The following is a 25,305-nucleotide window of genomic DNA, read 5'->3' on the forward strand; positions in this document are numbered from 1 at the left end:
TGGTTGCTTTGAAGAGCAGAAATCTCACTTTGCATTGCTTTCTGCCAACAATCATGTTTTGAAGCTTGGGCATATGTTTTTGGTTCAGTTTCAGCAGAAATGGTTAGACAGAAATTTTTATATATGGAAGAACAAGGATTGTAAGAAAGAACATCAGAAATAGGATAAAGAACATTTCGAGATAGACTTGAGTTACCTGAACAAATAGATGATGACTGCTTGCTGGATGTGGTTGATAGACTACAGTGATAATTGTTAAGGTAAGAAGGTGGATGTCTGTCTCTTTGGGGTCGAGATGGAGCAACAGGTTGTTGATCTGGTATAGGTAAAGGAGAATTAAGGTTTTGTGTGATGAATTCTGGTGCAAGTGTGGGATCATGTTGATTTGGTATGTGATGAGAAGAAGGTGTATGTTCAGGATATTCAATTTCAGGTTCCTCATTGGTGGAAGGTGTAGAATGCTCACTGTTAAAAAATGTAGGTTGCTCATTTTGGAAAGGGAAATGTTTCTCAAAGAACACAACATTTCTGGAAACAAAATTTTTTCTGGATTTTATATCAATTAGAATGTATCCTTTTATTCCTTCTTGATAACCAAGGAACATGGCTTTTATAGCTCGAGGGGAGAATTTTTGTCTGTTAGCTTTGAGGGTGGAGGCATAGCATAGGCAACCAAAAACTTTTAGATGATTGAATGTTGGAGGTGTATTGTAAAGTTTCTGGTATGGTGTTTCATTGTCAAGTATAGGAGTTGGAAGTCTGTTTATAATGTGTACAGCTTGGGTAATTGCAAAGGACCAAAACTGAAGTGGAATGTGGGATTGAAAAGCAATGGCTCGAGCAACATTCAATATGTGTTTATGTTTTCTTTCTACAATGCCATTCTGTTGAGGGTTTTCTACACAGCTTTTCTGATGTAGAATTCCTTTGGTACTGTAGTAGTCGTGCATGATAAATTCAGGGCCATTGTCACTTCTTATTGATTTCACAGTTATTTGAAATTGATTTTCAATGAAGTTGATGAATTCTTGAAGTTTGTTACGGGTTTCAGATTTTGTTTTAAGAAGGATGGTCCAAGTGAACCTGGAATAATCTTCAACAATGGTTAAGAAATATCGATAACCTTGAATGGAAGGCAAGGAATATGGGCCCCATATATCAACATGTAAAAGTTGAAATATGCTGTCAGTTTTGGTGATGCTTAAAGGATATGGCAAATTGTGTTGTTTTGCAAGGTGACACAAGGAGAAATATCTTTACAGGAAATGAAAGGAAATTTTATTGATATTTGTTTCAATGTTGATTGAGATACATGTCCTAGTCTAAGATGCCATAATGAAGCATCCTCTTTGGAACAATTATTGGAAACTGACTTGGTATTTACAATTGTAGAAGGCTTATCAGGATCTGCTTTATTCATCACTTGAGGTTTGTATTGGAGTCTGTATGGTGAATTCCTCATCACGTATAATCCATCAACCTCATCAGCTAAACCAATCATCATATTCGATGGTATCTGTTTAATAACACAAGAAGAATCACGAAATGTCAGACAACAAGAAATGGTTCGAAGAAGTCTTGTAATAGATACAAGATTCACTTTAAAGGTTGGAACATATAATACATTATGCAAAGTAAGAGTAGGAGAGATGTGTACTGTCCCAGAAAAGCAAGCAAAAGATTGAGAAACATCAGGAAGTGAAATGGCTATGGGTGTGATATCTCTGAGATCAGAAAATTGGGACTTCAAGTAACTGATATGGTCAGTGGCTCCAGTGTCAAGGAGCCATCTGCCTATTGGATTACCTGATGTATTGGCATTCAATGTTGTTGTTTGTACCAAGTTAGTCGAACTAATTGGTGTTTCTGTGTTGATCGGGCTTTGCTTGTATGAATTGCTCAAAAGGTTCTGGTATTCTTCTTGTGAAATGGTGACATTACTAACTTCCAGTCCTTCTTCAATGGATGTTTCACCATGGCTATCAGCAAAATTTGCAGCAAATCTGGTTCTATATCCATGTGGAAATCCGTGTTTCCTATAACAAGTATCTATAGTGTGGTTTGTCCTTCCACAATGGGTGCACATTTTTACATTGTTTCCACGTCCTCTTCCAAAGATGTTGGAAGATCCACGTCCTCTTCCTTGTAGATAGTTTCTTCTTTGATTATCTGGCATGTAGCTTCCTCTCTGATTATCTGCTGTGCTGAGAAATACTTTTGGGTTAACAGTTAATTGGTTCAAACCAGATTCACATTGGATCTGTCTTTCTTGTTGGACAATTAGGGAAAATACTTTGTTGATATCTGGCATTGGACTAATCAACATCACTTGAGACCTCACATGAGAATACTGCTCATTGAGTCCCTTAAGAAATCTCACTATACAATCTTGTTCTTTATATTCACGCATCAACCTGTAACCATTACAAGAACATCGCACTGTACAACTACATGATGGTGATGGCCTTAAATTGTCAAGCTCATCCCACATGATTTTTAAATATGTGAAGTAATCAGTGACAGATTTCTCACCTTGCTGCATCCGATACATTTCTTCATTCAAGTCGGATATTCTGAAAATGTCAGCATGAGAAAATCGTGCCTTGAGATCTTTCCACGCATCTTTTGCTCGATCAATCCAAAGAATGGATCTTGCTATGCTACTGTTGATGGACCGGTGAATCCAAGCTAAAACAATGGTATTACACCGCTCCCATGCTGGAAAAATTGGGTCATCAGCATTCGGTTTTTCTATAGTGCCATTAATAAAACCAATTTTGTTTTTGGAGAGAAGTGCCATGCTCATAGATCTTACCCAAGAATGGTAGTTGGTCAGATCTAAGGGTTGAGTTACCAACACCAAAGCTGAACTTTCATTAGAATGTAGGAAGAAAGGATTACTAGGGTTCGTATGGTAATCTGGAAGAAGAATAGCCATGATGGAAGAATGAAAGCAAGAAAAGAATAAGAAGAAAAACGAAATGAAGCAGAGATAGAGAAAGAAGAGTTTTGCAGCGGAATTCTTGGTTACCAGAGCCAAAGAAGCTCTGATACCATATTACAATGGTAAATCTGTTTCATATCAGAAACAAGAAAGAAGAAGGAAAAAGAAGAAACAATTCTCATTAATTGGAGAAGAGAATGAAAAACTAAAAGTAAAGAGAGGCCTTGAGCTTCTGCTATTTATACAAAAGAAACTAACTGTATTGTAACTAACTAAACTCTGAAACTAATTATAGCTAGGTAACTAACTAAGCTGTCATATTAAATTACAATGGATTATTGGGCTCACTGCTGGTGGGCTTGCTGTTGGGCTTGATCTGTAACACCTTCCACATTTTGTTGACCAAAATGCAGGAAAAAGCGAGGAAGCCTCCTCATTCAACTGCAGCACAGTAACAGAACACGCTAATCCCAGAAAGCTAAAAACTTGAACCCACCATTGCAACCCATATAAATCGTCTCACAACATCAGCTGTCCCTTGAACCATTTCTTCCCTGCCTCTCCAGGAGTTTGAGTAGCAGCCAAGACCTGTTTTAATGTAAATTGTGCACCTTAGATCAATAACATAGTTTCATTGATAAATTTCTTCAAACTGGTTTATAAACACCATTTCCTAGAAGGTAGTAAAACTCACTTCTATGAAATATTACCAATAACTTACCTCCACAAAACCATCTCAAAAGTTCACGCCATTTCCAAAATTATATATGCGAGACAAGTGGCCATTGAGGGAGAAAAAATTGAACTGTGTTAAAACGAATTATGGCCACTCTTATTGAGTGGGAATCTTGGCTACTGTACCGAGGAAGAAGTCTATGTTTGATACATGGGTATGAGATAACCACAGGCATCACATATTCCTCAATTGTGCCTTAAACGCATTATGTTCTGTTGACACGTGATACCCCTCATAACATGTGGAAGGGTATATCTAGAAATTCTAAGCTGGATATTTTAAATATGCTAAGTGCACCTAAACAGGGGCATAATACATTCCTAGCAGTGTAAGGGGACTAATAATTAATATGTCAAACAGGAGATTCCTAAATTTCAATGCATCCAACTTGTAGATACCTGGGATTCTAAGATGGTGTTTAACTTAGTTGCGACATGAATTCACCTTAAATTCAAAATCAAATTCTGAAAATAGATCAAATTTATAGCGTGGGGAATCGGAAAAGGGGCTCTAAAAGTAGGATGTGCTTTTGACTCGGCTTCTGTCCAAGTAGTCCATAATTTGTAATCTGCTGCTATTCTATAGCTGTCTACTTTATCACTACTTTGTTTCTAAATTTTTACTTAGTTGCTGAAATTTCTCTTTGCTTTGGACATAGCTTTTAATGTGATATATATATTTTTTTATCTAGTGAATTTAGCCCAACATACAAAACAATAGTAATTACATTGGATTAGAAGAATCCATTGCATTTTATCAATTTTATAATCATCTCTGCATCTGTAGGAAATGATGAGCTTCAGAGTTCAGTGTCCGATGAAGATGATGCAGCTCTTTAAGGTTACGGTAGAGTGCTTCTACTTGTAAATTTTTGTACCTTGCGAAGGAACAAAGCCACATGCATAAATTTGTTCTGATGTTGTACCATTTACCAATTTGGAGACAATAGAATAAAGAGAAGAGCTGGACATTTGGGTTGAGATCTAGCACTGCTAAACTTAGCCGAAAAAATGAAGAGATGGCTGAAAGTATTATTTAGGATAATAGGATCTATCTCCAGCCTGCTGCCGTGTATTTGGAGGCTTCCTCTTCTTCTTGCATTTTGGTCAACAAACTGTGGAAGGACTTGTATTGCAGAGAAGAAGAAGAAGAAGAAGAAAATCATATGTTTGCATGACGTCGTTTTTTGATCTTATGTGGAATATGAGTCAGCCTCTTAACGTTACACGTAAGCAACGTTAATGATGCCGTTTGAGCTCCACTAATAGAAGGACTAATGTGACTTCTTTTTTTAAATTAAAGGGACCACGAGTGACCTTTTTTATTGCAAGGGACCAAAGAAGGCACTGCAAAATTTGTTAGGGACACAAAATGATATTTACTCTTATTATAATTAAGTTAAGACAAAAGTTAACCCAATCAGCCCTTAGAGTCTCTTTTCAAAGACTCAACAGTAGCAATAATTACATGTTGAATATTTCAACTAAGCAGAAGATTGAATGTAGATTCTGCTCACACACATAGATGGGGAGATATCGTTTTGTCTCCGTTGCTTTTGGAGGGGAAAAAAATGTATGCAACTTTGATTATACTTTGGTGTGAGACCATGAATCTTTAAATATGGCATTAGCTATTACTATGTTTCTAATATTTAAGTTTCTTATGCGTAGGAAAAAAATTATAGGATTACACTTAAGTGATCTAAGTTGATGATTAATATTTCATTCCTTTTTCATTATGTGCCAAATTTGAATTCTATGATTACAATTGTAATGATACCGAATTTGCACCAGTCAAACCTAGTTTATGACCCATTCTCTGGTTCTTTACCGGGTCATATGCATGACCAACCTATTAGCCAAATCAAAGTGATTAGTGGTCCAGTTTTGGTTCAATTGGTCGGATCGATCAAGTTGGGCCAGTTTTAATAACATCAACGCTAACACTTGATGCCACCCTAATAATTAATCGAGTGAACAATCAAGTTATTTTTGAATTAAAAAAAATTGACCAAGTAAAAATATCTGACAATTTTAAGAGAAGTTAAATCCGGCCACAATCACCCTTATTTTGGGCACCAAGTTCTGGAGCACATTTTGTTGAGATATATAGTCCACATTGATTGGATGAGCAACTAATACGGCCTTTATAAGACCTTGGGCACTCCCACCCCTTGAGCTAGCTTTTGGGGTGGTGCATCCCAAGGTTCTTTACATGGTATCAGAGCCTCACCGTCCTCCACTTTAAAGTGGAATTAAAAATAAAAAGCACAAAAAGGTAAACCAAAAATTGGGCCTGTGCAATTTTCACGCTTCTAGCCTAAAGGGCTCTTGCGTGAGGGGGCGTGTTGAGATATATAGTCCCACATTGATTGGATGTGCAACTAATATGGCTTTTATAAGGCCTTGAGCACTCTCAACCCTTGAGCTAGCTTTTGGGGTGGTGCATCCCAAGGTTCTGTACATATTTTGTGTGCTATGAGAGTACCTACTCAGTACTCTCTTGCTAAAAAAGAAAAAAAAAATATGAGAAAAAATAATCATAAAAACAGAAATAGTATAAATATGTTACGTTTTTCATATTCGATAAATGATGCAGTGAGTGTTCGATATTTTCTATCATTGAAAACATTTTCCAAGTTCTGATTGGAAGACCTAGGAAGATCAACCATGACATTTATATAAAACTCCTCACCTCATTTCCATTTTTATTTTTTATTTTATTTTATTTTAACATAGGAAGTTTATCACGGGACAATGTCCAAGAGTAGTGGACTAAAATGTAGGTACAAACAGAATGACGCAAATTCAATTATGGGATTAAAATAGTAGAGATTATTGAGTCTATTAGGAAACAAATACGTAAAAGTACAAATCACACGTCTTATAAAATAATAATTACTCGTAAAAGACGATTCATCCAACTAGGGAGCAAGTGTGAGCACAGCCATTGATGAGCCTTTAGGAGTAGAGGTTCGAATCTATACGAAAGCACTTATTTAAGTACATGTACTGCATTTGAAGTTTTTTGGATACTACTACTGCATTTGATTTTAAAAACTAGAATTTGTTTCACTCAAGAAATAATGATATTTTGATTATTGTAGCTCTTATTTAATAATTAATTATTAAATTGACCTTGATTATAAATTATTTCAAAAATTTAACCTCCTCAGAAAACATAACACCAATCTGCCCTTCTTTGACCATTGACCATCAAGTCCGGGTAACTCATTCACTATCCAGGTATTTTTTAAAATTTTTTCCCTACCTGGATAGGCAAGGAAATACCCGGGTATATTTCAAAATTCTGAAAAAATATTGAATTATTTACCCAGGTAAAAAGGAGACTATCCAGGTCAATAATCATAGCTTTTCTGATAAGTCCGCTTTAATATATTTCAATATTTCTCAATTTGCGAGATAGGAAGCTGGTTAATGAGATTGAAAATATCACTAACAGACTTGAAAATATCTTAAAATACAAAGATATTCTTGGTCTGAAAGAGATTCCCAGTGAGAACTTGTTATGGAAAACTCCATCAACATCTCTAGTGAAAGGGAATATGTATAGAAGGGAAAACGACAAAGAAATCATAATCAAAATATTAAATGACAGAAATGAAGAGAAAGTATCTGTAATCCCTGTTGTGGGCATGGGTGGGGTTGGAAAGACCACTTTAGCCCAATGGGTGTTCAGTGATGAGAATTTGATGAAAGGGTTTGATTTGAAAGCATGGGTTTGCCTATTTATTTTTTTTGGGGGGGTGAATTTGTTATTTTCTTTCGATTTATATAGCTCACTTCATTCATTGGTGAAATAATAGTTGTTGTAGGGGTATGAGGTTTCGATTGTATTTTTTTTATTTTTTTTCCAAGACATAGTTTTCTTCACTGCCAGTGAGGAGGTTGTTTATTGGATCAGATAGAAGGCGAAACTTTGATATTGTTTTTCGATTCGATGGCCATAACAAAATTGATTCCGGGATTTCGGTTCCATCCCACTAGCGTTGAGTTGGTTAAGTACTATCTAAAGAGGATATGGTACTTCTTCTTCCCGAGAGAGAAGAAATATGGCAGTGGGGCCAGGATGAATCGGGCGACTGAAATTGGGTATTGGAAAGCTACTGGGAAGGATAGAGCTGTTCAACAAGAATAATGAGATTTATCCCCGTAGCCTCTTCTTACCCGGGTAAATAATTCAAATATTTTTTCAAAATTTTGAAATATACTCGGGTATTCCCTTCACTATTCGGATAGGGAAATTTTTTTCAAAAAATATCTGGGTAGGGAGGTGGCAACCCGGATAGGCTTGATGGTCAACGGTCAAATACAGACAGATTGGTGTTATGTTTTCTGAAGAGGTTAAATTTTTGAAATAATTTATAATCAAGGTCAATTTTGTAATTAATTATTAAATAAGGGTTACAATGGTCAAGAAGCTAGAAATAATAGATAAAGTAAAAAAAAAGCAACCTGAACAAATTCATTGGATGAGATATTGGGCCAAGATTGCAGTTGTTTTTCAACGAAACTCAGTGAATCCAGTGGCGGACTTGCTTTGTTGTCGGTGTCTGTACATGCAGATATGAACTTTCAAATAATTTTTTTTTTACAAAAGGGATAATTAAGTAAGAGTTAAGTTTTTTTTGGGTCGTTAATAAAAAATACGGTTCCCACATTCGTTCTTTACAAAAAAAAAAGTAGTCATGACGTCCGTAAGAAATTCAAAGTAGACCCATTTAGTTGAAATCGTGGTCCTCACAAATTCAAAAAGACCCATATTAGTCCCTCAAAAGGACTAAAATAAGTCCACTTTAAATTTTATAAAGACCACAATACTAATTTTTTTTATTAAGTACTAAAATGAAGACCGTGTTTTTTATTAGGATCCAAAATAGACTTTATTCATTAGGTAAAGGTGAAATAAAGATGAAAAAATTCCTTCTCCAGTTCTCGTACTTCTCCTCGCATCATCGACCGACCATGTTTTTTGGGGTTTGCTTTCAGCTTTTGTGCCTTATTCTAGCTTAAAAAAAGAGGATTGATACTAGGTTTGACTTTTTCAAATGAGTTAATCTCTAGAGATGAGAGCCTTCACTGAGATTTTGCTTGCCTTCTGTACATATAGTGTTGACTTTTTATTCACCATTATAAATAGAACGATAATGTATGGATGTATAGGAGTATATTCTCATATTTGTTTTGGAGAATTAGTAAGATTTTTTTTTTTTTGGGAGGGGAGAGGTAAATGATTGGTCAAACTATTGTCTGCAGTTTATTATGGAAGCAACTAGATTCTGAGCGGGTTCATAACTTTGTATATAATGTTGGGCAAGTGACTTCTTACACAGGACGCTTACAGAACACCTAGAGGGAGGGGTGAATAGTTGTTCTAAACTTTTTCAAAAACTTTTTGAATTCAGTAAACAATTACACAATTTTTCTTCAGTCCTTATATGCCCAAAATAATTTTTTACAATGCCAAGAACAATGTAGTAAAGGAATGCGTACCTTAGCAATTTATAGAGTATAAATGCAGCAATGCAATTTTCTTAAACAACACAGAAAAATATTAATTTCCAAATATAAAAAAAACAGTTTAAGTGCTACAACAATTATAATAGAACCAATAAGGTGCTACAACACTCTAAAACTAGAATCAGTGTAACTTTCAGTCTTTAAACAGATTATTCAGAAATTAAATCAAAGAGACAATAGACACACGATATATCCTGGTTCACAAGCCTAAGTAGGGTGCTACGTCCAGACTGAAGTAGTTGCAGATAATTTATTTATCACAAGTGAACCTGTTTTACAAACACGCGTCACACAAACAATCAAACAAGATATCAAAAATCTTCCTAGTGCCTACACTGCTCTAAGCTCTGAGAATACTCTCAAGCCAAACCTACGGAGTTCACCAACTCCTCTCACAGAAGACCTCCACTCTCCCTAGTGGATTCTTGAGGCTCCAGGCCTTGAGACACACTCTCATGCCAAGCACAAGGTTGCTAACCCGCACGGTTGCACCCATACACCTAGGACAGATTTACAACACAACTACTCCACCCAAACAACTAATACAGAATTTTTCAAAACTGTAACAGTGAAATAATCCAAAAATACAGTGTCCTATCACACCAAATATATCACGGTGATATCAAACTAAGCTCCACAAATTTATGCCACATGGAGAAAATTAAACCAATGACATATGTATCAAAATCTCTAAAATTAATGCACCAATGAGTTTGGATATTACACAATTAATTTTTTAATCAATAAGTACCAATAAATCTGATTTAACAAAAAATATCACAATGAAAATACAAAAATCAGATTCAGAATTTTAATAATAAATCCCTAAATCAATGAACAACTCAAGAGATTTAATATTCAGATTATACCACTCAAAATTTTTAAAGCATATGAATAATAGATCTAGAAATTTCAAATTAAATGCTTCAAATCAAATATTCATAAAAGATTTGAGTTTCTTGAGTATACGGTAAAAAACCCCAAATTTTTGTATCTCTTTTGTGTTAACTCAGATTACATGTGTTGTGTAAACTCACCAATGCAGCATCCAAAAAAAAAGGATCAGATCAAAGCGCATCCAAGAAATAGGACTATGCGCATCCAAGAAAAAGGACCAGTAATGGCGTTTCAGAATGAAGAAAAGCTTGAGACCAGTGTTTTAGCTTTTGTGACTAAAAACTTAAGAACCACATCAGTGTTTAAAAATATACACAACCAGCGTTTCTTTTGCGGGTGGAAGAAGACGAAAGAAGACAGATTTTATTTTTCTTGAAAAGAGAGCTTTTTCTTTTTTTTGTAAAAAACTGAATTCAACAAGTATGTTGAAGAAGAATGGTAAAGTAACTCTTTTATATTATTATATAACTTTTAGGAACTGACTCTCGTAACTTTTCTTTTTGAAATGTGAAAGTTTACTTTTTATTATTTTATTATTATTTTTTTTTTCCAAAAGTTAAAACCCTAGTAACATATTAAGGCTATATGCATATTTCCTTACAATTTAATAGTTATTTTATATTTTAAAAGCAAAAGTTTGTATATATGTATAAAACCAATTAACATAACAAAAAGAACGCCGTAGATTAGATTGTTTTCGTTTCTTTATATATATGTATATATCAAACAACATAAAACCAATTTTGAAAAGAACGTCAAAATATATATTCATATACTTTTTTTTTTTTTTATTAAAACAGATTTTTAATTGATTTAGATTTTATTTTTAAAAATCTGTTTATCAAAATCAAAATCATGATTATTTATTATGAAATTAAATGCATTAAATGCAATGATATGTATTGCAGCTTAGGAAGATACTATATGATATAATATTGTGTGTAACAAAATATCTAAGAATATCTAATCACCTGTATCTTCAAACTCCAACTTCAATTTGAGACTTTTTGTAAATCCTTTGTCATTGTCAAAATATGTATTCCATTATACTTAAGAGGTCTTCGTGTAAAAGTTGATTTAAACTTTCTTTACAAACAAATTTTGTCGGGGGATTCTCCAACTAAATATGTATACATAAACAAAATTTCCTGGTCCGGGACTGAGTGAATCCATTCCTATTCTGTTTTATCGACGTTCCATATTTTTCTGTTAATGACTGGTGTTCTGTCTGCGTTCCGAAACTTTGAATATAAGAAAAAACTAAAAAGATTTGTTTCACTTGTGCACTTTCCGACTACTGCACAGTTCCATTTTACACAATAGTTTGTTCCCATGACTTGTTGTTCCTCTTCTACTGCGAGTTAGGAACGAAAATCTTAGGGTAGTTCAATCGTGTTTCTGTACTCTTTAATTTTTGTTCAGTTTTATACAGGTTGGTAATTCAAGATAGTAAACGAACGGCGGGAATCTTTTATAAAGGCTTTGGCCCAGCTTATGAAAATTTGGATTTACATATACAAAATTGGTTGTTGGAAGTGTATAAAAATTTGTTCAATAAAAAAGTCTTAAATTTCAATTCAAAAGTCTGGCGTTAAAGTCTCTCACACCGTCTAATATACTAACTTTTATTTTTATTTTATAATTGTTATACTATTCATAATAATTCTCTTTCTTCAACCTATATCACTCTATTTTATTGGTTAAACATACTTTTAGAATAATTTTGTTCTATAATATACTGTTTAGATATACATTGAATTTATGAATCTTTATGAAATTACTAGTGCAGTTAATTGTATATTCTTTTTGGATAAATTTTTGTTGTCTTTTTTTCCCCCTTTAATATGGTAACAGACTAAGCCAGACTTTTATTTTTTTGTAAATAAGTTAAATCACAGGTCAATAATTATATTCATAACAAATAACAAGTTAGGTCAGATTAACATATTTAAATACAAATTTAACTTTTTCAGAACAAAGCTCGTCCATTAACACCCTTACTTCGTGAAATGATATCTTAGAACTTAATATTCCTTGTATTACTTGGACGCATCCACTTGTGCAAGTGCAATTATCCTAAAATTCTTTCTTTGGTGATCCGCACACGAACACCCACAATCAGTGCTACTTCACTTATGTCTTGACTTGGCTAAAAATAACAGACACACTAATATCTTGATTCAGTTAGTAAGAATATATGAAAAGTAGATGCGCATATGAAAGTTTGGTTCCGTGCTTGTGCTTCTTATTTTTCACAACTGGGTTTTTAAAATTTTAATATTATTATTAGTCGGTAGATTAACTTTTTGGTTTCTCATCTCAGCATGATTTTTCAGCATAGACTGAATTTCTTAAGCATGAGTAATTTGTCCACTTGTTTGAATTTTTTCCCCTTATACAACAATGCAAATTGGTAACTTAATTAGTTATACTTCCACTAAACGGATGCCTTCAAAAAGCAAATGATTAAATACGATATCTTCTCGTTGGAAAGTAAATGGTAGCAATAATTACATGTTGAATATTTCTTTTTCTTTTTTTTTGGTAAGCGATGTTGAATATTTCAACTAAGCACAAGATTGTATGTAAATTCTGCTGACACACATAGATGGTGAGATATCGTTTTGTCTCCTTTGCTTTTCGCAGGGGGGAAAAATGTACGCAACTTTGATTGTACTTTGGTGTGAGACCATGAATCTTTAAATATTGCGTTAGCTATGTTGAAAAATTTCTGTGTTTCTAATATTCAAGTTTCTTATGGGTAGGGAAAAAATTATAAAAAATATTAGTCCTACAAAGTTGTAACTGTAGGCTAGATTGAAAGATCTCGTTAAAAAAAAAAAATTGAAACTGCGATGACCTATTTATAATTTTTAAATTATAGGTCCTAAATGAAAAGTAAATATTTTTTTTTTGGATAAACTAGTATCTTTCACTGGAAGTAATCTTGTTCGAATCGGGAACATTCATATGATGGTGAGGCTAGTTCTCCCAAAAAAGATTTTTTATATTCATAAATATTTGAACTCAAAATCTTGCTTAAACGGAATCAAGCATATATCACTTGAACCAACCGTCATTTCTCTTAATAAAAAAAAGAGTAAATACCTTTTTGATTCTTAACAAAAAATACGGTTCTCACTTTAGTCCCTTACAAAAATAAATTAGTCAGTTAGTTCCTAACAAATTCAAAGTGGACCCATTTAGTTGAAATCGTGGTCCCTCACAAATTCAAAAAAGACCCATATTAGTCCATCAAAAAGATTAAAATGGGTCCACTTTGAATTTGTTAGGGACTAATTGATTAATTTATTTTTGTAAGAGACTAAAGTGGGGACAATAATTTTTGTTAGGAACCAAAAAGAGTGTTTACTCTAAAAAAAAAAACTTTGAAAAGTATAGGAAGCCTCAACTCCATTAAACCATACATGAGCAGCGAAAATGTAAATGGGGAGAAAACATACGAAGCCATATTCCGATTCTAACATTTTCAGCAACAAGAAATAAAGGCATCAAAACATTAAGCACTCTAATAATTCATAAGCAATCAATAAAGTGTCATAACAAGTAGAAGCTGTGCTATGCAAAAGTGAATGTTCTCTAACAAATAAATCTAAAAATCAAATGATGCAAACTCGAGAAGTTCTGGATTGCGCTCAAATTCAACCATATCATGTTCAGTCAAGGTTACCCATGCCTCAATTCCATCCCCATTTTTTGTAGCCATCAAAATTACCACATTTTTAATAGGCACACCAATAGTACACACCCAGGTTGGCTTTCCCCATCCAAAATCAGCTTCATAAAAATCAAATCTTATCCAACTGCTAAAACTATAACATGAAATACCTTTTTCGGACACCATTATCCTTGCTTCATGTAAAGATTCAATAACCTTAGGTAACTCATGACCTTGAAGCTTACTTACATAATCTGCATCAACTTTTCTTATCGTTTTTCTTACTATCTCTGCCAAATCATGCAACCCTTTCACCCTTTCCATTTCCATAACTGGTGAAGCAGCTTGTTGCCAAAGATTTCCTAACAAATTCTTCGACAATGGTGAGGCCATTCGACTGCGAATGTTCACTGCATGAGACACCATAGATGAACTTGCTCTTGCTGCTTCCGTTGCTGATTTCCATATGAGTGCTGTCACGGCTTCTACACGGGTGGGATTGAAGCAGCCAAGTTTTTCTCTCAGTCTAGATAAGTTTGTGTCATTAAATATGAACCTCCTCGTTACAATGTTTTTGTGGCCAGTCATGCCACGAGTTATGTCCATGTTTATGTTCCTTGGTGGGAAAAGCAAGGAGGCTGATTCAATTTGAGGTTGTTCCAATATGTTGTTTCCATGTTGTCCCCTTGATGTTGCAGCCCAAGCATTGAGGAATGATGCAGCTGTTGAACCATCAGCAATCTTGTGTGAGAAGCACACACCAATTCCTATCCCCCCACAACTGAATTCATTCACTTGAACTGCCATGTTACTAGCAGGTTTCTTGCTATGATCATCTAATAATATTAAAGGGTTGTAGGGATCAAATGGAAAAAGTTCAATTATCTCATGAACTTGGGGATTTTTGAGAATATTTGAGAGTTTAGTTGGGACTTTAGACTCAACGTAAAGGACACCAACATCGTTGCAATCAACCAATGAATTTCCTTTCAATGTTCCACAAAATGGGTAATAGAGAGTAAGGATATCTGATAAAGAAGACTTTAACTTGTCAGATATCATTCTGATATCATTTCCGAAAGTAGTAACATCAGAGGCAGAGTAAAACAGGACAACAGGAACGTAAATTGGAGGAGCCAATTGATCAAGAAGGGAGATTTTGAAGTCTCTAAGATGATTTGGGGTTGGAGAGGATGGCTTAATGGTGTCCTTAGATACAATCTCAGCTTTCGTTGCCATTTTCTCTTAACTGGACTTTCGAAGGAAAATGGTGTTAGCTGCTAAGCTTGACTATGGTGTACTTGGGGAAATGATGCCGCTTTATACACACTATTTCTGTCTTAGAACTAATTAAAATACCAGGTTTTTTATTTTTATTTGTACCACTTCTTTTCTGACATTATTTTTGTTTTTTATTCCAAACACGTATGTATAAATTAACAAAAGGCTTTAAAAAATCATGTACACAAATTATTTCAATATAACCGATGTATTTAATAATAATAATTATAAAAAGAAAACATACAAATAATTAAGGGTGTGTAAAATAACCAAAAAACCGAACCGAACCGCTCTTAAAATAACCGATTTTTAAAAATCAGTTCATGAACCGAATCAGTTTAAGAACCGAACCATTTTGAACCGAACCGAACCATTTCTGAACCGAACCGTTTTCAAATCGAACCAAAACGATTTTTATAACTTTACTTTTTAAATTTTTAATTGTTTTTCTTTTCAAAAGAGGATCGACCCGAACCGATTTTGAACCGAACCGTACCGTTTCCAACCGAACTGAATTACTTGCGAACTGAATAAGTTTTGAACCGAACCGAACAATTTAAACCAATTCGGTTCGATCCATGCACATCCCTACAAATAATATAATTCACGTCATGGCGGACCCAAGATTTTTTATAATACGAAAGGTATATAAAATTTTAAAATTATAATTATTATTAAGACTAGTAGAAAATATTAATTATTATAAATATTTATTAGAGATGAAATAATAAAAAAAATTAATTTTAAATATGGACAGCTGTCAATACTCACTCCTCCCTCAGTCTGCCTCTGAGTTTACGTAAACAATTGTAGCTATAACATCAGATTAGGTTCCAAAGTTATTTATCTGCTTCCTATTTTTCATGGCTTAGATAGGGAAGATTAGTTCTGTTCTCGTTGGTTATACCTTATTTGGTGGAGTCAAGCTGATCATTTTTTAAACCCATGTTAAGTTCTAATCTATTTAAAAAATGCATCAAACACAAAACTGAGCTCATATATTATACTCCGTCCTACTCTAACACGTTTAAAAAAAGCTTACTTAACTTTACCAAGTGTATAGTATAGTGTTATGCATTATAAACCGTAGTACTTAGAGGTCTCCAGAAACATGCAAGAAATTTTCCATGTGAACAACATCTTTATTAATTTTCTTTATCTTTTTTTGGTCGAAAAAGATGGCTGGCATGTCCAGCCACCAAAATATTTGGGGAGTCAATGCATTCAGATTCACTGGAACGGAAAGTCTGGAACAATATTAGGTACAAATTCAGGGGAAGCACTAAGTTCGCGATAATAATCATGATACCAGCCAACAACACAGTTAAGAATCAATACACTGAGATTCAGTGGACCTGAACGTCCGGAACAATATTAGGTACAAATCCAGGGAAAGCATTAAGTTCGCAATATAAATCATGATATAGCAATTATTATATACCTTTAGGTTTGACGATAATGACGTATAGCGGCCAGATTTTTTCATAGGCGGCATTTGGATGAAACGTAACGATCAATTAAGGAGTATAGGAGCGTATTTTTCAGTACCACCGTTTCATTAAGTATTGGGTGCGATGTGTTACGATTTCATTTGTAAGGTATGATATTTGAAGTTTCACTTTGATTATATGGATAATTAATGTGAAATTTATAAGGTCTTTGGCACATTTACCTTTGAGTTAGTTTTTGGGATGATGTATTTTAAATTTCTTATCAAATGATATTAAAACCTTCAACTATGTCTACTGGTTGCAATCAAGCGGCACGGGTGGGCACCAGGGCTGCAGAGCGTGGTGGAATGTTAAGATTCAATTTGCAAGGTGTTCGGTCCTGGATAGACCATATTGTTATACCGTAAGATATGCGCTCAGAGATAGTGTATAATCAGACGTATACTAGGCTTATAGCCGAGGTCTCAATCACTGCGCACAAGCAATAAGCTTATAGCTAAGGGGTGGGTGTGTGCACAGTGTGGCAGTATTAGTAAATAGGTTAAAAAGTGTGTACCTGGGGTCCTTAGGCTCTTATTTATAAGGATTACCTTCTCAGGTTTGGGCCTTTTGAGCTTCCCAGGTTGCATTAGGGTTCAGCTCCCTTTCTGTTGGGATGTGACCCTTATCTTGTGTATTTTGACTGTTTAATGTTGCTAAGATACTCATGAATCTATCTCTTAATAGATTCTTAGGTAAGTAGTTGGGATATGCTATTCATATCCATAACACAAGGTATGAGATTTGAAGTGTCACATTGGTTGTATGGGCAACTAATGTGGCCTTTATAAGGCATTGACACTCACACCCTTTGAACTAACATTTAGGGTAGTGTATCCTAAAGTTCTTATCAAAGATGGTAGTATTATAACTATGTATTTAGGTATATTTATGTATTTCAGGGAGTACAAAGTTATATATTAAAGGTTTTTTTTTTCAAAAATTTTTCAGCCTAGTTGTCCTATTCCTATTGGTCCGTCATAGGTACTACCATAGCATTGTAGATTTTTTCGAGGATAAGAAGAGAGTAAAGGAAGGAATAAACTAATATGGGGTTGATTAGGCTCTGGGCACTCTCATTTTTTGAGCTAGCTTTAGGGGTGGTATATCATAATATTCTTATGAAAGATGGTGGTATTATAACTATGTATTTCAAAGAGTACATAATTATATATTAAAGTTTTTTTTTTCTTTACAAAAAATTTTCATCTTAAGATAACAAGTTATATATATATATATATATATATATATGGGGAATGTTCCGTTTACAAATTTTTTTAAATTACACTAAGTACTTCTGGGAGAACATAATGTAACTTAGTGTTCTTCCCGGAGAACATAGTGTAGTCTGTAAACAAAAAATTTGTAAATATAACTCTTCATATATATATATATATATATATATATATATATATATATATATAGGGGAGAGATCTTTTGACTCTAGAGTAACATTTACAAGTCTTACTCCTCATCTCAACCATTGATTTCCGTCCATCTAACGGTTATCTACACCAATTAATTAATTATTAATTTTAAATAAATAATAATCATTAGATGGACGGAAATCAATGGTTGAGATGAGGAGTAAGACTTGTAAGTCTTACTTTAGAGTCAAAAGATCCCTCCCTATATATATATATATATATATATATATATATATATATATACAGTAGCGGACTCAGAAAATTTTGCTTATGTGTGCACACTTAAGCTTTAAGCTTTTAATTATAGGAGTTGGTTGGGTTGAGCCCATGTTAGTTAAAATCCAGATTTAAATCTGTGATTTTACGATTTTTTTAATCAAAACGATTTCATCAAAATTTCAAACACTTTTACGATTTTTTTTACGTTAGAATTTTACGTTTTATGATTTTTTATCCTCCTTTTGATTTTAGGTAAGATCCCAATTTTAACTACTATAGTTGGGCCTATGTTTACTTTTTTCTTTTCAATCTTCCTACTTTTTTTTTTTTTACATTACCTAAATCACCCACTCCTTTAAAAAAAAAATTCTTAAATGTTTGTGACTGCATGTGCAGACACATGCAACACCGTAAGTCCGCCTCTCTCTCTCTCTCTCTCTATATATATATATATATATATATATATATGATAAAGGATTTCTCATGTCAATGGATGTAAATTATCTTCAGTGAGCTAAAAAAGATGTTGTTTTGGGACGGAAATCAATATATTTTTGTAATTCTAATTTATTGCAAGGGTATATTAGTCTTTATTATTGTAATTTTTTAAACTTACAATCTCAAAACGATGTAATTTTGAGCTCACTGAAAATAATTTTATCATTGTAACTTTATTGCGAATAGTTTTTAAATTAATAGAAAGAAAAACAATTAATAAGGAGAATTATTATTTGCCAAGTACTTAAAAATTAAAATGCCTAATTTTTTTAAAATTAGAGTAGAATGCATAAAACTAATTTTTTTTATAAATGAATATGCTATGATCCGGAACTATATCCAGGCCTATTGATTATTAGAAGCCCACGTGGTCAGAGCTCAGAACCAGTTACTCAAAGCTGAAGAGGCCTAGCAATCTGTACCCCCATTTCTTTAGAGTACATGGTCAGAGAACGGATCTACTCATATTATATCTGTTTCCGTAAAATTTTTGTATTTATCTCTTTCTTTATCAACGATAATTGGACCTCACATTATATGAAAAAAAAGATAAACACGAAAATTTCATATAACTAAATCATTTAAATTTGAGTAAATATCTTTTTTAGTCTTTAACAAAAAACACGGTCCCCACTTTAGTCCCTTACAAAAATAAATTAGTTAATTAGTCTCTAACAAATTCAAAGTGGACCCATTTAGTTGAAATCGTGGTCCCTCACAAATTAAAAAAGACCCATTTTAGTCCCTCAAAAGGACTAAAATGGGTCTACCTTGAATTTGTTAGAGACTAACTGACTAATTTATTTATTTTTATAAGGGACTAAAGTGGGGACCATATTTCTTGTTAGGGATCAAATAGGATATTTACTCTTTAAATTTTTAACATGATAGGATTCAGTCTCACGTTTTCAAGAACATCAACAAAACCAACAAATGGAGCATCAGGAACAGAGTTGACGAAATTATGGCAACGTCAACAACAAGCCTTTGTCTATCGTCGTTCTATAATAGAACTTGTTGGAGAGAATGAGAGCAATCGGTTCATACTCATGGACCCCAACCGTTCAGAAGAAATGGTGGAGAATCATTCCTCGAGCAACATGTGCGGGATAAAGAAGTTCATACTCCATCCCGCATTAATAATAGACAATCTCGCAGCCATGTACTCCATCTTGCTTCGAAAATCATAACTCAATTTCCAATCAAAACCAAAAAAACCCAGTCATTAAAGACCTTTATCCTGTGCAGTTCATCCCTTCACCGCGGAACTAATGGCCCCTCCTATGCCTAAAGAAATTATATATAACATGGAAAAGCGTGGAGAAAAAGAAAACCCCCAATAAAACATAGAAAAATTTCAAACTTGCATGATGACTAAAGATGTCCCTCGTTAGTGTGTAATGTGTAGTAATGTGTAATAAGGTTTTATAGAGTAGTTTTGTTAGTTCCACATAAATAGGAGTTTGTTGGAGTTCTGTTAGTAAGGTATATTATCTTAGTTGAGTAGTTGGAAGTGTATGTAAGTCTTGTATATAATCATTGTATATAATCAGATTGTCATGAAGATAATAGAATTAGCTTTTTTGTCCTCAGTTTCTTCACCTTTCATAGAGCAGTGCACTATCATTGGTTCTGTTAGGTCTTAGAAAGACGGTATTGCTATACCGTATGGTATGCGCTCAGAGATACCGTAGAATTTGGTATGTATTTGGCTTATAGACAATGTCCCAATCACTGCGCACAAGCAATAAGCTTATAGCCAAGACGTGAGTGTGTGCACAGAGTTGGCAGCAATAGTAAATAGGTTACAAGTGTATACCTGAGATTTTTAGCCTCTTATTTATAAGGGTCACCTCTAAGATTTGTGTAGAACTCCCAGTTATAGTAGGATTCAGCTTCATTTCTGTTGAGATAAGGCTTCTATCCTGAGTATCTTTGTTGTTTAATATTGTTAGGATAGTAGAGGATTTATCCTTTGATAGATTTTTAGGTGAGTAGTTAAGATATGGATAATATTCCATAACAGGTTCTTTCATTCTTTTGTTTCTCTTCTTCTTCAAAGGTGTAGGATTCCTGCTCCTAACACAACACAATGTCTAGTGGTCAACCATTCAGAACTCGTTCTAAGCGTTCCCTTTTCTCCATGTCGACACTGATATATTCTTCTCCTTCCCTTGGTTTCAGATTTTAGGCATCACAACCAAAATCTCAAATTGACTACACCATCTTCTTCTTTTATCAGTTTGGGATTTCAGTCACCACAACCAAAAAATCTCAATTCACTACGCCTTTTTCTTCTTCCACTAGCTTCGGATTTCAGTCACCACAACCAAAAGCTCGATTCACTATCATGTTTTCTTCTTTCACTTGTAACACTCTGTGTGCACCTGGTGTATTAACTTAATTATTTTATTAAGCGCAACCACATTTTAATTAAATAATGTAAAGTTGTCAATAAACTTTTTCCTTTCCTTGTCATGATATAAGACTCAACTAATGGAGCTGTAGAGTCTACAAGTCCTTCTACTGAAGAACAATCGAAAGAAACAAACTCTATCAATGTACTAAGCTCTGAACAACCAGTACATTTTCCAAAACTAGAATTCCACAACTCCACCAACAATTCCAATATTTTACTATGTTAAATTATACATTTTGAGCTTTCCAACAAGGTATAACATTAACCATTTGGTTAAGTATAGTCGAAGTTATGCAACTCATAAAACGACTGATTCAAACCTGACTTCCGAAAATAGAGTAGAAATTTAAAATAGAACTAGGAATTATTCACTTACCATAGGTCCTAATATTTTTTAGGGATATTGATGGGACGAAAATTCGTTCCCATCTGAGCTTGTTTTTTTTTGGCAAAAGCTCACCCGTTCCGCAGTTTGGCATCCATTTTTGCTACTAAAAGACTTTTCCAAACAATAAGAACGAAAACACTGAAAAAGGAATGGATGCCAGCATAACAGCAGATAAAAGAAAGTAAAAAAGGAACGTATTGACTTATTTCTGTACCTGCTCTCCAAACCCTTATCCTGACCCACTACTTTGCAGGAAAAAGCCTGAAAAGAAGCTTCCAAAAGCAGAGAGTGCACAGTAATCAAGCAACAAGGAGCATGTATAGCAGAGCATGAAGAATGTTCATTTATAAAAAGGAAAGAAAAGACATCTTGAATTTCAGAGCAAAAAGGCAAAATCCAACCCCAAGCTATCACTTCGAACAACTCTCTTCTTTTGTCAAAACAGCAGTTCACCGACTCTCCATAACAAGCAAGGAACAGCTGTGGAAATCACAAGTTTGCCATTACCTTCCTCAGCCTATAAATATGAGAGCCCAAGACGAAGAAAAGATCTCGTTCCTTAAGAAGGAGACCATAGATTTCATAGTTTAAGTTTTTGTTTTGTAATTTGTATAGTCTTTAACAGTAGCTAAGTGACAACACTCTTCTCTCCATTATTCATCACCATTTGAGACTCCTCATGAGCAAATATCCATTTTTCTCCACTTTTGTTCTTATTGTTGTACTCAACTTGTGTTTATTAATATAAGTCTGTTATTTCTTTTATCATCCAATCGTTGTCTTCAACCTGAATCTCGGGTCTATGGGATTTCGAATTGAGATAATTATGTTTGTATTTTCAGCCATGGGCTAAATTATTTTAAAATGGAAAAGCTGTGAAATTCTTAATGAACTGTGTTTGAAACTTTTGCACTGAACCTTTTGTATTTCTATGATTAAAGTGTTTTTAAATATTTGGGTATCAATGGAATTGAACGCAAGTGAGAAAAGAACTTCCTTAAGGAAGGAATTTCAAACAACTTAATCATATGAGGAAGGTAAGATTGTGGAAACAATCTTACTAGTTGCCTTAGGAATAAGGAACTCCCTTGTTCCGTAAAGTACAACGTAGTAACTGTTGGAGTTAAGAGAGTCATAGGAATATGAAAACTTGTGAGCCATTTAGTCCATGAGCTAAGGAATCAGAGTTGGCAGTGAAAAGACCTGAACAAATTCAGAAGGGTTAAGTTTTGAGTTGAGAACACAACTAGTTAAGAATGGAACAGTGAATCCGTTCCTTTTGTTAAAATTGTTATCTCTCTAAACTATTGTTAAACTTTAAATTCTGTATTTATCATTTCAGTACCACAACACCAAACTTCCAATGATTTGTTGTTCCTCCTGAAATCAGGAAGGATTTGAATATATAACGTCGCGAGGAGTTGTTTAGAGTCAATCTACACCTCTTGTCTTTATGGGAACATCCCTAAGATACTAGGGAACTAAAGACCAGAGAGTTCAAAACTTTTCTTGTATTCTTTCAAAATTCTTTAAAGTTTAGTTCAAAGTATTATTTAGAGTTACTATCTTCGTGGGAACGATAATCTGGGCTCTTATAATTCCACTTATTACTTGATGCGTGCAGTTGCACGACTGAGTCAATATCTTGAGAACAAATGAGTTTCTCTTGATAGACTAAGTAAGGGAACGTCCTACAAAGCACCTAGCACCCAACAAATATATATCTTTGAGTTATCTTTACATAGGTTAAATCCTTAGCGAAAGTAGATGTTTGACTTTTGAAGCTTATATCTTCTCCCCCTTATTCTTACATTTTATCTTTCTTATTTGTAGGTCTGTTAGCACGATTTAATATTTTTCCGATACGAAGATTTAAGAATAATGCAGGATATTTACCAAAATCACACAAAGGCAAATCCCAAACAAGATTTCGATCACAAGTGAAAAAATAACTATTTAATAGCGTTCAACAAATTTGTTCAAGAGATAATTTGGTAGACATTACTTAATTCAAGTTTTGAGAAGCTAATATATGAGACTGAAATTTGTAGACTTAGATATATTAAATGATGTTATAATTAGGGAGAGTAAAATATGTGGTGCACTTTTTTTTCCTTCACCAAGGTTTTGTATCATTTGGTTTTTCTAGTAAGGTTTTTAATGAGGCAACTTGCTATACATATTATTATAAATGTATATACTCTTTTTTCTTCAGTGTGATTTTTTCCTAGTAAGGTTTTAATGATCTACATTATCTTAATGAACATCCAAGAAAACTGCTATAAATAATATTATTGTAGGAATGTCCATAACCCTAAAGATATTATTCTCTATTGTAACTCCTAGAAATCCATTCTTATCATTTATTATGTTGTAACTTATAATGTATACAGGGTTGATAAATAGAAGCATACAAAGCTCAAAGATTAGGACAATCAGAATACAATGGAATGTAATCTCCGGTTTTTCTATTATTTCATTACACTTCTTTCATCTCTATTTTCTTCTAATTATTTATTGTTTCATAACATCTTTCAATTTCTTCTTTAAATTTTACAATTTTATTTCACTAAAATACCTTGAGACTAAATTATTTGATAAATTTTTTGGTCTTTTTGTTCAAAACAAAATATATAAGTTGCTATCTCTTTCACATGAAGGTATGGAGTTTAGCAACTCCCCACACACGTATACAGGAAGCACATAGAGATAAGAGCATAAGAGGTGAGAACTGATCTTTCAACGATGCATAAATAATAAGATTGGTTATAGTTAAATTTAATCTTGAATATCCATAGGCTATCAAAAAAAAAAAAAATCTTGAATATCCATATAAAATTGACTGATCAATATAAGTTATTGTTACCTACCAGGCTTTCACCTGAAACGCCTTCAATTATTATTCTTGAAAATGAAAAAAAAATTTGTATACAAATGCCAAATATTAAACTTGGGGTGTTTAGTAGAAGTTTTTTTTTTTTTATTCTTGAAAATCATGATTCTTAAGAATAAGCAAGGAAGTGAATTTTTCATAAATATTACCAAAAAACTATTTGTTAAGCTGAAATATTCTAAAAAATATTGGTTTAAGTTTACTAATTTTTCTGCAATTTAAAATTAAAATAAAATTGTTCCATAATCGATCTGAAAATAAAATTAACATTCAGCCAAAGACAAAATTTACGAAAGTGATGTACCAAAAAAAAAAAAAATTTACGAAAGTGTTCATCTCGAACGTTAAGTGAGATCCATTGGGAAATAGATCCTTTAATGTCAAAAAAAAAACATGACATAGTTATGTGAGAAGATCACAACCATACAAAGGTACATCAACGGTTATGATTTTGTAACTACCTATTTTAATATATTTTCTCTCTCCTCCTTTATTACCATTGATCTACTTTGTATGGTTATGATTTTCCAAATGACGTGCTCATGTAATTTTTAACATTAGAGGATCTAGATCCCAGTACATTCGCCACGAGTTCTTCAGAGGAGAGAGACCCATCATTCCCAAAGGGCTTCTTAAGAAAAACCTTGAGCTGTGTTGCAGATTTCTGACCCTGAAGAAGCTCTCTGATTGGCTGAAACACTTTCAGGGCAAAGGATATTCATTTTCTGTAATTGTCTTCTCTTGAGATCTGTTTGGTTTTTCTTGGAAAATGTATTTTCACTATCCTTTTTGTTCAGATTTGCCAAGAAAAATGTAGCAAGTGGTTGAAAGACAAGAAATGAGCTATTGATGTGAGATGTGAAACTAGATAATACTATCGGCGATGTGAAGCAG

At 33.6% G+C, this 25,305-nt stretch overlaps 1 protein-coding gene across 1 annotated transcript; it reads right to left on the minus strand.

Annotated features, from left to right (window-relative positions):
• Window positions 1-13,730: 13,730 nt before the first annotated feature.
• On the minus strand, window positions 13,731-25,133 carry LOC133304639 (stemmadenine O-acetyltransferase-like). The gene is made up of 2 exons (XM_061504684.1): window positions 25,055-25,133; window positions 13,731-15,040 (listed from the first exon to the last, which is right to left on the minus strand). Exons 1-2 carry the CDS (start codon window positions 25,131-25,133, stop codon window positions 13,731-13,733), a joined length of 1,389 nt encoding a protein of 462 aa, XP_061360668.1.
• Between the last annotated feature and the right edge of the window lie 172 nt (window positions 25,134-25,305).

This window comes from Gastrolobium bilobum, unplaced genomic scaffold (assembly GCF_033153095.1).
Source record: "Gastrolobium bilobum isolate Gb01-03AN ecotype WA unplaced genomic scaffold, APGP_CSIRO_Gbil_v1 utg3506, whole genome shotgun sequence".
NCBI lineage: Eukaryota > Viridiplantae > Streptophyta > Magnoliopsida > Fabales > Fabaceae > Gastrolobium > Gastrolobium bilobum.